Source organism: Hesperophylax consimilis, chromosome 18 (genome assembly GCF_061612785.1).
Source record: "Hesperophylax consimilis isolate HC1 chromosome 18, BYU_Hcon_1.0, whole genome shotgun sequence".
NCBI classification, from domain to species: Eukaryota; Metazoa; Arthropoda; class Insecta; order Trichoptera; family Limnephilidae; genus Hesperophylax; species Hesperophylax consimilis.
In genome coordinates, this window is record NC_142853.1 from 16,907,560 (window position 1) to 16,922,435 (window position 14,876).

Here is a 14,876-nt window from a genome sequence, read left to right on the forward strand (position 1 = left end):
CCACTGCCCCCCCTAGCACTTGCTCCTGTCCCCTCTTCAGTGCTGGATTCAGAGCTGTTCTTGTGATGGACATCTACTTTCAGATCTGAAAGAAAATTAAAGTCAATTTTGGAAAATCATATAGCAAAAGTTATTTTAAAAAGCAAGTGGGTGATTTTGTGATATTGAATAGAGGTAATTGATTTTTTTTTAGTAGGTATTCAAACAGAATATACCTATGGTGCTAGTGGTTGGCTTGCGAAACTCACGTGAGGTAATTGATTCATTGTCACTTTGTTGTGTCGTGGCTGTGCGGGTACCACTTAATACCTGGAGCTCGAAATCTTCATCATCCCTAAAAATATTATAATTGTCACTTGTATTTTGTACATTAAATAAGAAGTAGGTACTTTATATTTTACAAAAAATTAGACTAACTGAATACTTATTCTGAATTCAAATTTTTCATGCGGTTAGTGACTAGTGTCATATAAAAATTGGAAATGTTATTACTTGTGCCTCTTTTGCATTCGGCGTTTTTCTGGTGGTGCTGTATTATCTGGGGGGACAATGATGCATTCCGTGGTGTCGTACATGTGATGTAGGGCGTAATTCAAGAGCTTTATAAAACCAAACAGAATAGACACCAGGCTGCAGTAGACGCACCATCCTGCTATTGATGGCGGGAAATACTGTAAACAACAAAATATCAATTTATTGAAGAAAATGTCAGGGAACTAATATTTCCATCGATTGATAAGAGATTAGATAAAAACAGAAGAGTTGTTTACATTTAATTTGCATTAGATACTCCAGATAACGTGTCTAAATGGTTTCTGGTTTGTAGAATTCTTGATAATTATGTAAAATAAGTCACATTCAACAACTAAATTGATTAATGGATGAAGGATAATTGTTAATATAAATAGAAATAGAGGCACTTTGACCTGGATTGTGTAGAAGTGTCATGACATCACCATAATCCATAACCTAACTTTTTGACACACTATCGCAAAAAAAAAATGAAAATTGAGCAAACTCACCAAGTAAACTGTGAACGGCAAACACAAGAGAAACAGCCATAGGTAGAGATGGACCGTATTGCAGAATACGTTCTGGTGAGGATCAAAAAACCAACCTCCTGTAACAGAGGCCCAAACTCCTTGCCTCAGGATCTCTAAGGTTTGAGAACCCATTCCGATGGTTAAATATTCATCCAAAGAATTCTACGGCAACTTCCGTGATCGCACATTCCCAAACTATAACTTGGAGCGATTTAAAATAACCGTTCCTGGCTCCAGCACTCCGCAAACTGTGCCTTTTCTGCCATTTTGGAAACAGATAATTCACAACACAGCTGGCGTACGATTCAATACTACACGCTACACCACAGTAGAAACAAACTACCACAAACTACACTCCGGATAGTAAAACGTCCCGCCCTGTCGTCACTTCCATCGCTTGACGGTAATACATTTTAATTACATTGAATAACACGGCAGTTTACAATTATTCTATATTTGTTATGACATGTTGTACTATTTCGCGAGATGGTAAACAATTGTCATCCAATTTGGAAAGATCCTGGCATTATTTTCTGACTTTTCCTGCTTTCACTGCGACGATTATTGCGGTAAAAGCGCGAACTAACTAAATCTCCATTATCGACAGGGCGATTTTCTCAATCAACTTTCCTTTCTGCTTTCCCAATTTCCCACACTTTCCTTCAATTCAAATGTTGTTTACCATTGTTTGTAGTCGCCTTTATATCGCAGTAAAATGGTTTTACGGACTTTGTCAAACGGTTTTATTTTGACAGCGAATGCGAAATGTCACATTTATATTTTCAGACATAATATTATTATTGAGAAAATAGAAACTGTTTCTAACCAAAATAAATTAAAGTTTTCGTAATGAATACGTCCTCCACGCTAAATACTCGTCGTCTGCCTATATTGCCTACGCAGCTACGTACGTGCACTTGATAATATTTCCTCAATATTTAACGTTTTTTTGCGATATCAAGGTTATCAAATCTTCTGATATTTTCATTTCAATTTGCCGCTCGTTGTAGGTGGTTTATTTATGATACTACTATTACTGTTGTAGGTACTAACTGTTGTGCAAGTATTTAGACTAAAGTAATGATAAAGTTCTTATCAGATTAATAAGTTACAGTAGGTATCTTCGTTTGGTTTCGGTTTTATAATCTCATTTCGTGTTGAAATTATATGGTGCTTCAGCAGACAAATAAAATAAAAAAGATCGGTACGTTTTAACCTGTTTTTTTCTTCTTAAAATAAAGGAAGGTAGTAATGTACATACTCGTTGAGCTGGAGTGATTTATTTATGGCTGCAATATTATTTGGTAGGTAAATCAATATTCGGTTGCTATTTGCCGTTTTTCTAATAGTACTGTTTCCACAAAATATGACCTGTCAACATTGTCATAAAACTTTTTTATTGTGTTTTTTTAACCCATCCGGGTACTAAATGCATTATGTGTAGATAATTGTTGTATTGATATACTTTTGTATTAACTTCTAAATTTTGAATGCCGGTTTAGTTTCTTTACCCATTTACACAAAGTTAAAAAAACCAAAATTATTGACCTCTACCTAAAAATAGCACAAGTTTTGATAATATATGTCTGACTCTCTGAAACGGATTAATTAATATCAGATAATTGGTTTTGCCTAATCTGTTGAGTCTGTAGAATTATTTTCCGAAGACTTAATTTTGGCCATATTTATGTACTTTGATTACTTCTAATATTAAAACATTTTGGTTTTCTTGTACATAAAACAATATTTAACTCAGGAATGTTGGGATTTGGAAAGTACGAAGAACGAATTTCAGGATTGCCGGTGTGAGTAAAAAAATTATTACTAGGCTATCATGTAAACAGGGTATCTAGTACCTACTGACTTCAATAGTGTACTTACATAATATTAATATTTTAAGGAAAGGGCTAAAAAGCGAGAATGCCATTCTTTTTAAAGTATTCTATTGCAGTACATCTAACAAAGCTTGTTACAAAAAGCGAACTTTCTGGAGCAGGACTATATTCGAGTGCATTTTTCAAATGACATATTCGTAGGAACAAAGCTTTTTTTTTTTTTCAAATAAAAATTTATAATATGGTGTTCTATGTGTCTATATATAATTAAGTTTATTTAAAAATATATTCTCATATCAACATATATACTCAGTTCTGTCTTTTACCCTAACACTGGTCCCAAGGGGCCCAGGAACTCATATTAACATTCTTTTGTGTTCCTGTATGTTTTTGGATTTGTAAAAGGGCCCCCAAACTTAGTGCAGGGCCCCCAAAGTCAGTTCTGGAGAAATTTACTACCCCCCTCACTCCTCCCCTCGGATATGGAAATGAGGAGCCCCCAAACTCAGTGTGCCCAGAGGTTCCCTCACGGCGGCGGTCATGTTTATACTAGTATCAACAACCTACTTCGGTCATTCGGTACATTTGTGATACGGTACGGTGCTAACTGCATTTTTATACTTGCAGGCACTTAAATAATAATTTTTTTCAGAAAATGAGTGACTTGCAAGTTATATTGAAGCAGGCGGCCATGCAGATTGGTGCTGGTGGCAGTGCTGGATTTGTAGAAGTTTGCATAATGCATCCGCTGGACTTGATTAAAACCCGATTGCAGCTTCAAACCAGTAAAGTGGGAAGCCGGGCTGACCCCAACTATTACTATGGGGTAGTGGACTGTATGAAGAAAATGTACAAACACGAGGGATTGTTCTCTTTCTGGAAGGGAATTTTGCCACCTATTCTCGCTGAGACCCCCAAAAGGGCGGTGAAGTTCTTCTGTTTTGAGCAGTATAAAAAGATGTTCATGTTCGGATCACCGGTAGCTACTCCATTGGTAAGACTATTCAGAATACAATGTTTCATATCTATAAGGAAAAATAAATGGATTGCCTGAATATTTCTTACCTGACTAATTGAATTTTCCATTAATAATTATTATCATTCTAAATTAATTCATGCTACGCATTAGATTCATTCTGAATACATAATTGAAAACTCACACCCGCCATAACACAGGGTCATCCCTAGCATGGAGGGTGAAATATCACAAAAACTATATGTACCCTCTAAGTCTTGTATTAATAAAATAAAATAAATAAAAACAAAATAATACATATTATGCATAAAACAATATTTCATCCTGTCCTATTTTTTGACAGTTAATGGATCTCGAGCTGAAAAGATGTGCAGTGACCTAGAAATTTTATACAGAAAAGTTGCAGACTTTCGACTTTATAGTCTAAATAATAATAATTTTCGCCATTTAGTGATTAAATAATCACAAAATATGTATAGTTTATTGTACCTTTAAACAGGGTTTTAATCAATTATAATACAAATATATTTTTAAAGATCTCAAATTCAGTTTCTGACCCCAGACGTATCAAGTCAAATCTATCCATATTCAGTCTTTTATATGAGATGTTATCTGACTTATTCTGGTTCACATCAAATTTCAACTCAACCTTATTTTACTAGACGCAAGTTTGCTAACATGATAGGCAAATAAGACTATGCACACATTCATTTATCCTTCTTATTTTAGCATTCACGGTGAGTGCCGAGCAGCAATAAAATTTGTTGTATATGCCGTTAAGATTGTCAAGAGAATTGAACGCTAACTTACCTAAGCGAATTTATTTATTTTCAAATATTTATTTTTTGGAATAACTTAGTGATTAAAACCTCAAATTGTAGTATTTAATTATTGAAGACAATATTAGCGATTCCTAAATGAAAATCAGATAAAGATACTGTCACATCTAGGACTCGAAGCCAGGACCCTTGCCTTGCCGGGGCACCGCTCTACCAATAAGCTATCCCATTAGCTTAGTTCAATAATTAAATATTTTCAAATGCCTTAAAATACTTGCCGCATTTGAAGAATGCAGTTAATAATTGACCAATTAGTATAGTGTATCTCCGTTTTTGTGATATCAACTCAAGGGCTTCTAGTATGTAGGCTTACATTGACCTACAGTCATTGACTAATAATACATCAATGGCTACAGAAGTAATTGCTTGTATTGTGACCTACATATTTGTTTTATCACTTTAATTGATGTTCTCCATGGCATAGTGGTCTACGCATTTGAATTTGATTTGGGAAGCAACGGGTTCGATTCCTGTCACACCATAAAAATAATTTAGTTGATTTAATTTTTTTTATTTATGGGTAGTGGGTGCATGTTCTGATGATATTGAAGTTTGTTGAATCTTACTGTGATAACATTATTGCTTTGTTTGTTTATCCCACATAGTTTTTTCTAAGATATCATCTCTTGATCTAATCTGTGATGCACTTTCTTATGTTGAATAGATTTTTGATGAAGCCCTCTTATCTTTGCCTAGTAATAACGTTATGTTTTATTTTGATTGTTCATATTGTTTATTTATGGAGATTGTATATTGTCCTCCACGCTAAGAGTTCACCTGTGTTGTGGAAGACTCTAATTTTTTCAATGGTAATTTGATTAACCGTTTTAGTGCTAATCAATTTTTGCAAAAATAAATATAAATTGCTATACACATATTGATTAATTTAAAGGAAAAAATAATGGTTTCAAATAAAACACTCTAATTTAGACAAATATCAATCAATTTTATTAATTCTTTTTGCATTATAAAGAAAAAATGTTTATTGATATGAATAAACATTTTTTCTTTATTTTTTTATTGATATGAATAGGAAAAAATAAGCATAAAATATCAATTTTATTTCTTTTTGAAATTGAAATTGATCATTTGTTGCTTTAGAAAACACTTTTGTCGGAGGAATTTTGGCAAAATTTGGTGTTTCTTCTGTTTCTGAAGATGAAGAGGAGATAGAAGGCTCACTTTCAATCCTCAATCTTTTTCTTCGATGCGTTATAATACTGCTATCGTCACTATTTGTATCTGTTGTTTCACCTCCCGTAGAATCACTAGGAATCGAATCAACGTTCGAAATAATAGCATGTGACATAGCTATTTTTTAAAAATAATATAAAAAAATGGAAAAAAGTTATTTTTAAATGTATAAGAATACACTCTCGTTACAAATTACGCGCGAGGTACGCTCCCGCGGAGCACCAAAAACATATACTAAATAAAGATTTAGTCAGAATGACATACTTTGCTTTCTGCCAATCACTAATACATTATAGGATGCGGTGGAACTTATAACAACATACACAAAACCGCTTTACACAGCACAAAATATAATATTAAAAACAATTCTATTTAAACCGTATACATATTCATCAGAATTTCTGTTTAAAGAATTTAATGTCAGAAAACTACATACATTATACTTCTATCACGCAACATTACAAATTTACAAAGATAATATTCTAAATAAAAATGCACCTTTTAAAAACAATAGATTACTCAGACATGCATCAATGCTCCCAACTCCGAAATGTAAAAAAACAATGGGGCAATTCAACTATAAATATCTCGTGAGTAAATTTTTTTGGTTTATTACCAGAAAGTATTCGAAATATAAATAACTACATAGATTTTAAACTTTGCATTAAAAAACACACTGAAAATATAACTGAATACTTTGGCATATTACATAAAAAATAATGAACAAAATGACACATCCCCCATACTCACAAGCCTAGCTTTATTATGGTGGTACATCTTGTGTATAAAATTAAGTGAAATAATTACTATATTATTTTTTGTGAATAAATATAAAAATATATGTTATGGTTAAGGTTTTCACGGGGGTAAGATGTAGAATAATTTTCTCGGTTTATGAAGTCAAGATACAAGTGGGTGTTTATGATAAGCACCCACTTGTATCTTGACTTCTGGACCGAACAGACACGCGAAAGCTTTCAGTTTGAGACAAAATTCAGGACATAAGGCCTCTGAAGATGGACAGTGAGATCTGTCCGAAACGTCAGGAATTAAAAAGTCCTTTTAAGGACTACGTTACGCGGGTAAACCGAGAAAATTATTCTACTTAAAAATATATATATGTAAATATATACCTACCATAATATTATGCATCCTATTTATAATTCTTATTTTATTTAATTCCAGACATTTTCGTTGGCCGGCCTCGGAGCAGGAGTAACGGAAGCCATCTTCGTCAATCCATTTGAAGTGGTGAAGGTGACCCTTCAGTCTAATAAGACCCTGGCAGCCCAGATGCCCAGCACCTGGGCGGTGACCAGAGAAATAGTCAAGACCCAGGGCCTCGGATTCCAGGGCCTTAACAAGGGGGTCACGGCTACCATAGCCAGAAACGGCTCATTCAACATGATCTATTTTGGATTCTATCATAGTGTGAAGGGGCTGTTGCCAGAATATGATGTAAGTACCTACCCATATTTCTTCTTTTAAAAAAAATAGCATTTCCAGGCTAGGAATAACCTGACAATAATTGGATTCCTCCTACGATATACCATCATAAATGTAAAATGCTTCTCTAGGTTGATGGAGGTCTTAACGATTATGTTTTAAATTAAAAAATCACTTGCCAAGCTTGGCCCAGTTGTTTCGCTGAAATGTCCATTCCGAAAGGTCCCCGCCGAAACGCCGATTCTAGTTGCGTTTTAGCTATCTATCAAATTATAATGAGCTGACAAGCTTAAGAATATGATTGGTGTCATCTTCTGCCAATCACAATTTGTTCAAAAAAACAAAATGGCGCCAAATGGATATTTGATGACTTTGTCACACGTGAATTTTTACGAAATAACTTGGCCTTAGTGGCTGTATTTAACCCTTAGAAGATAGGTAATATTTTGTAAATATCTCCAAGCCAAATATAATATTTTAAATAATTGATAGGCTTCTACAATGTCCACGTATAACTTAGGAATTTTCATGAACAGTATTGAAATGCATAAAAAACTTCTAAAACCTAGCCCTACACCCTGTACGTTGCAGTGCACCTAAAGGTAGTCATGATTTCACTGAACTGCTATGATCGTTGATCGGATCCTAAGGATTAAGTATACTCAGGAATTGTATCAGTCGGATAAAATTGTCAGGGTTCCTACCAGAGAGCAACTTGACGAACTTAAATATCTCTCAAACTCGAGCTTAAAAATCAACTGAAATACCGGCCCTTGGTATACTTAGAGGTGTTCTTCAAACAAAGTATTGCGAATGGCTGATAGTACTTTGGTGATCTGGTGAGGAGGCACAATGAAAGATGTTGTGAAGGTCACAGTGTTTTATTTGAGTCAGGTTGCCGTATATGCGATGACTTGAGGACCGATGATGAAGACTCCGGATGCAGGCGGTGAAGTGTTGGTCAATGTGCGGGTCAATGTGGTGAGTCGACGCCGCTTGCTGGTGACCGGACTCGTTGACGTATCAGGTACTGGTGAATGGGTCATGGGTCTTCCGGGTGCTCCAGTGCTGAACAGGAATGCCGAAGGTGCGGTGGACCCGGTCAGCGGTTGTGCGGGAGATGCATAGACCAGCGAGGATGCCGCTTGGTCTAGGTGCGTGGATGTAGCGCTGGTCAGATGTGCTGGAACCAGGGCGTTGTGATCTGGTGTAGTGCTGGCCAGGAACGATGGCCATGGCCAGGGCACTGTGATGATCCCGATGGAGTCCATGAATGAATCGTGCAAAGCCGGGTGTTATCGTCCCGAGCGCAGCGGAGGGACGCGGGTTGTCACTCGTTGAGACTTGCTAATTGTTGAACGACTAATGACTGACTGACTGCTCGCTGCGTCGGGCCTATTTATATAGCCCGGCCGATGGCATCAGTAGCTGCGCGAGATCGCTGGTAAACTACGGGACACTCGCTCAGTCTGGGTACTTCTGGTACTTTCGTTGGCGCTGGAATTATGCCTAGGCAATAGGCTAGAACCTTCTAGCGAATGCGCGTAATGTGCTAGTCCAACTCGCAACGTATTGTCGTAGGTAGTTCGCTCGCAAGTAGGTGCTCGTAGACGGGTAGGTAGCAAGATAGGAACGCTTCGCATTATGTCTAGAGATGTTCAGGTTACGATGCTTTTTGTATTGGCGAAACGTTCTAGATGAATCTCCTAACATCGCTACAGTACTGATGTACATAAAATTATCAGTTCAAAGTTTTAGCTGATCTTGGTCAAATGTAATTTGTTGCACGGTGGATGATTATTTCTTTACTCAAGTTGTTATCTCTAATAACATAGTAGACAAATATCGAAATTCGGGATAAAAATTATGTACACCGGTAAAAAATAAAAATACAGGATGAAATCATAATGCATAAATTTGAACAAGATGCCTACATTGCCCATGTGTCTGCTGGTAGTGCCTCACGTCAATTGATTTCATTACACTTGATTTAATATTATTCAAATAATAAAGATTTTCATAAAAGGGAATAATAAAAATTGGATTTGATTAAGATTTTATGTTTACCGAACTCATTTCAATATTATCTTTAATCACTAAAGTAACAATAGCAACCACTTTTGTTTACACATTATTCATATTCTTTATCTCCACTATAAAAACTTACACATGTACCTATTAAGAAATGCATTATGACAAAAAAAATTATTTCAGGATCACGTGAAGGAGTTCTTCCGCAAGGTGACGATAGGATTTGTTTCGGGAACTCTGGCTTCGTGCTTTAACATTCCCTTCGATGTGGCCAAGAGTCGCATCCAGGGCCCGCAGCCCGTTCCTGGCCAGATCAAGTACCGGGGCACCATCAAGTCCATCGGGATTGTTTATAAGGAAGAAGGGTAAGTCTCAATATTATGTACAGTTCGTCAGGAAAGTGTAGAAAAAAATGATTTTAATTGACAACACCAAAATCAAAGGAAAGGTTTAAAGGAAAAAGTGTTACTTTAAAAAAACACCATGGTCCAAGTGAATATTTTTCACGTCAACATCAAACGGTGTTCAGAAATTAGTGGTACTTCCTGAAAAGAAGTATTCTATATCATGTGACGAAATTTAATAATTGAACTTATTGTTCATTTTTAATACTAATTAAGATAACTGTTTAACTGTAAATTTAAAAAAAATAAAATAGTTGTTTAAACATATGTCGTAAGGTTTCAGCGCAAATGTAGATGGCACATTTATATTGATTCTTATTACAACAAAATGTAGTTTTAATTTGCGATTATTTGTTCCAGTTTCGCCGCTTTGTACAAGGGGCTCCTGCCCAAGGTCTTGAGACTGGGCCCAGGTGGTGCCATCATGCTGGTGGTCTACGAATATGCTTACAAATTCCTGGAGGAAAAATTCAACTAACATTCTCAAACTTATCATTCATTTGTTGGTTGAAGGAAGTGAAGGAAAAATTCAACTAACATTCCTGAATATGCATAGCCATTTTTACCAATAAAAAGCAATACGATGAAAGCAATATACAGCGAAACTCTCTTATAAGATTTTCCAAAGGACCAATAAAAAATTTCTTAAGTGGAAGATTTTTTTGTGTGATCACTATATATGAGGGTTTCACTGTAGTTCATATTTTATGCTGTTTAAAATATTCTAAAAGTGCCTTATACATAATGTTAAGTTTTAAAGATTTTCTATTTAATTAGTTTTGTTATTCATCTTTTGAAAATTTAAATATATAAAATAATGTTTTCATTTTGATATCACTTAAAAAATACTTTGTTATTGTTTTTACCATTGCCCAATTGGATATATTTTTATAAGGAAATTTTGAGAAAAAATTGCCTTCATAAAAAATATACCAGATGCGTTTCAAATGTTTATATTTACATGTTTTCGAATTTTATAAGTATCTTTACTCACTTTGTCATTCCAATTATTAAGAAATTTGCATTTATGTATAATATTATATTATACAAAAAGTTACAGTACAAGTATTAATTAACAAAGTGAAATAAGTAATTTATGAATATGGGACCAATATACAGGGTGTCCGGAAACTCGTAGTACAAGCGGGAAACTGGTGAATCTACATCACATTTGGAGTCGATTTTGTAGTATATTTTTTTTTGATTTAAGCTTTCGTTATCGAGTAAATCGAGTTAGAAGTTGATTTTTTTTTTTTTTTAATCGAATTCTTATAAATTATTACTGAAGATCAAAGTACCCAACTAATTAAAACTATTTGAAAGTAAAACAAATGAAGAAACTCGGATTTGAAGCATTATTTTGAAATCACCCTTCATTTAATCCGGTGAAATCATAAAATATTTCTGCTCTGCAGGGTTAAAACATCTGTTGTTCAACCCTAAACACCAGAAAAAACTTTAACCCTAAAATAGCCGAAAAATATTTTTTTTTGGTTTTTTTTTTTTTTTGGTTTTTTTTTTTTTTTGTGAAAATGCTCAAATCAAAAAACTTTATGTTTATTTGGGTTCCCCATGTGGAGTAGATTCTCCAGTTTCCCGCTTGTACTACGAGTTTCCGGACACCGTGTATAATTATGGGGAAAATTAATACAGTATCCGGGGGTAAAGTGAACTAACTTCCGGAGGTAATTCTTCATGATGGTAGAAGTAAAAAAGATAAATAACTTTTTTCATAATTACATTGTTTTTTTTCCCATACATAAATATTTTAACATTGAAGAATATTTATTTTTCTATACAAACAAATTAACTTTTTATCCTTAAAATGTTTGAATTTCGAAAAAAGTATTTTTTTTTAATATAATCCACCTGTATAATCACTTTACCCCCATACACCTTGTTTAAAAATTATAATTGTATAACTATAGTCCATTATAATAGCATGAATAATATCAATATTTTAATTTAAGAAATATATTAAGTAGATACCTATTCACACAGGTGCTTCTAACCTATTATGCATGTCTTCATAGCCTTTTTAAAGGTTTTTACTTACCATAAAATGTTATTTTAGGTGCATTTTTACTGACAATAATATAAATTTTATAAGAGAGCATTTATTTGCTCATGTGACCTGCTTTTTTATTGATATTTTTTCTGTGGCCTTGAATGCAATAATTTAATTTAATTAAAATCCAAGGGAATTTGCTTGTCTGTTTTAATGTGAATTATCACAAATCTATCTATATAAATAAAAAGGCAATGTTTGTATGCCCTATAAACTCAAAAACTACTGGACCGATTTTGCAGAAAAGTTTTGTTATTATTTAGTGCAGGGAATGTTTACAGAGCAGTTTGAATGGTAGAAAAAATCAGGGGACACCGGGTAAACTCTGCGTAAAGCCCGGGCAACGCCGGGCACTTTAGCTAGTAATGTATAAATTCAAAATTCCAATATACATATTTACTTACACTATCTAATAGGCTTTGTGTTTACATTCCAATGTTATTATTATTTTCATCTATTTTATCTTGCCAACTCACATTGTTGATACTTATCATATCAAATCGTGTAATATTTTTGTTTATTTATAATGTTATGTAATTGAATGATTAACCAACATACCACTGTATTATAATAATACAGTGAAATCTCCATCGATCGTTCCTAGAATAATCGTTTTCTTCCACACCCGAATAAATTTCATAAAACTCATTTTGTCAAAATAGATTGCATCCATTGTTCCTGTCTGCATTGTTTAAAGTATGCAGTTTTTATACAATTTTACTGAATTGATCGCTATCGGTGGCCGCTACTGACATTAGTTGTCATTAGACGTCAAACACGGTGGTGCATGTGTGAGTTTATCTTTTTACTTTCTTGATTTTGAGCGTTTCAACCTTAAAAATGAACCATCCAGTGAAAAATGTGCATACCTACTCTTATGTCCTGTCCTATGCGGGCGCAATTGGAGCAGTCCGCTCCGTACGCCGAATTGCCAAGGCGCTGATAATACCCAATACCTAACAGTCCTAACACAATCGCCCTTGAGATTTTTTTTCATAAGAGCGACGCTTCACACAAATACAAATCATCCGAATATTATTGATTCAATGTTCACCTACCTAGGTTCACCTACTGGTTTTGACAAGGGCTGCCAAAAATTAACTCGCGGCAGAATCTGTTTGCCTCAGGGCGGGCCCTGCCTACTCTTCAAGAAAGACTAAAAATTGTCGAAGCAGTGGAAAAAAATCCCACCTAAAAACACTTTGATTTAGCCATCGTTTTAGGAATCGCGCCATTTTTATTTAAACACATTAATTTATATGTGTATTATAAATCCGTCTTTAGAATATGAAACAATTAAGTATGAATGTTTTGTATATTACCGCATCCATAGTTTATTTCAAAAGGACCCTTCAAAAACGATTGATAGAGGTTTCGCTGTATTATGAAAAAAGAAGTATCGATCATTACCCTTACCTAGTGTAAACCTCCATCATTCCAAAATATTTATGTAAATATGTACTTGCATTACACATATACATATATTTTTTTATGTCTATTGAAAAGGCCCTGATCCATTTGCGAGCTAATGGTATTACTCCAAAACAGTCGACTCTTGATTGCCGCATAGTGACATGGCATGACAACCAAAGAAAGCTGTGTGAAAACTGTCACACCAGCGGTTTATTATATCGCGCATTGAATAAAGAATAATAACTGTATTTTCTTTAGTCATTGATATCGCAGGCTAAGGACTTCACACATGCACAGCGAGCTAGACTGCTGGCATTTAAACATTGCTACATTGGTGGTTTATACCTTCGGCTCGCCAGCTTGCTACCAGTGGTTTACACCTTCAGCTCGCCAGCTTGCTACCAGTGGTTTATACCTTCAGCTCGCCAGCTTGCTACCAGTGGTTTATACCTTCAGCTCGCCAGCTTGCTACCAGCGGTTTTACTTTGATCTGGGCTTTACCCTTTACTCACTAATTAAACCATCTTGAGAGAGGTGCTAATAAAGTTTATGACAAATTATTGTACTTTAATATTTGCTATTGAACAAACATCGGAAATATTATTTCATATTAACTTTTCTTACAATATGACCAAAAACTGTTATATTTTATTAAAATGAGTATAGTTGAGTATTTAATATCATAATACTGTTTAGGAATCAAATATATTACATGATTCTTAAAAAGTTTATCATCTAGTAAAAATTATACAATATCCAAAGGTTTGTGAATTTACTTCGGTGAATAGGTACATTGTTTTTTTTTTATGTTTGTTATTTTTACAAAATAAATATGAATTTTCTTACATAAATATTTGTATTATTTTTTATAATTATTATTATACAGGTTGAAAAGATCATCGATAAAGCAAAAAAAAAATCTTCCAAAAATCTATAATTCTTCCTTGCCAATCAATATCTAATATTTTTCCTCACCTTTCCATGTAAATTTTATACTTCAATCTGTTCAAACTACACTTTTATCACCTTACCTCCTACTATCTACTTTACAGGTTGTAGTCCGCATTCAAACAAACTTTACCAAAAAATCGCCAGATGTCTATAAAATCCAGGTAACCCCAAACACCGTTTATCTACGTAAAAACTTGATAACCTATTCGGGCCGGTATTTCAGTATACTCAGATGCAATTGGAGCAGTCATGGAGCAGTCCAATTGGTAAGTCGGCGCCCGGAGTGGACTGCTCCAATTGCGCCTGCACAGGACCGGCAAGGGTATGTATGTATGAGACGATGCATGAATGTGAAAGAAGCATGGAGTGTGTGCCAAGAAAGAGTTGTTTGGTGATCCGTCCTCTCTGTCAGGCAGGGCCGGCACTATGTGGGCGCAATTGGAGCATTCCGCTTGGCATGGCGCCAAGGCGCTAAAAATACCTAACTAATATCCTGACTCATTGACATGGCTCACTTAATCGTGTCGTGTCTTCCTCGGGCGTCCCCGTCATCTTCTACCATTCACATTCGCGTCATATATTCTCCTTACACTCAATTCCTCGATCATTCTGAACGGTTAGGAAAGCCAAAAGATAACCCAAATAAATAAAATTGGATAGGCTTATCCAAGACATC

The 14,876-nt window shown here is 34.7% G+C and overlaps 2 protein-coding genes across 7 annotated transcripts; one reads left to right on the forward strand and one right to left on the reverse strand.

Moving 5' to 3' along the window:
* Nucleotides 1-20: 20 nt before the first annotated feature.
* Nucleotides 21-1,175, reverse strand: LOC149415442 (pecanex-like protein 1; the record flags this gene model as incomplete). Its single annotated transcript, XM_089642214.1, has 4 exons — nucleotides 1,023-1,175; nucleotides 493-671; nucleotides 249-334; nucleotides 21-85 (listed from the first exon to the last, which is right to left on the reverse strand). Coding segments are annotated over exons 1-4 (483 nt in total), but the record flags the coding sequence as incomplete, so codon positions are not given.
* A 163-nt stretch (nucleotides 1,176-1,338) lies between these two features.
* Nucleotides 1,339-14,075, forward strand: LOC149415443 (mitochondrial 2-oxodicarboxylate carrier). Of its 6 annotated transcripts, none has more exons than XM_089642627.1 (5): nucleotides 1,339-1,446; nucleotides 3,531-3,872; nucleotides 7,073-7,345; nucleotides 9,548-9,729; nucleotides 10,129-14,075. In XM_089642627.1, the coding sequence occupies exons 2-5, from the start codon at nucleotides 3,534-3,536 to the stop codon at nucleotides 10,244-10,246; spliced, it is 912 nt and encodes a 303-aa protein (XP_089498753.1). In that variant the 5' UTR covers nucleotides 1,339-1,446; nucleotides 3,531-3,533; the 3' UTR covers nucleotides 10,247-14,075. The 6 variants fall into 6 exon arrangements, with proteins under 6 accessions (XP_089498753.1, XP_089498752.1, XP_089498754.1 ...); XM_089642626.1 differs by lacking the exon at nucleotides 1,339-1,446 and adding an exon at nucleotides 1,487-1,612; XM_089642628.1 differs by lacking the exon at nucleotides 1,339-1,446 and adding an exon at nucleotides 1,693-2,247.
* Nucleotides 14,076-14,876: the final 801 nt, after the last annotated feature.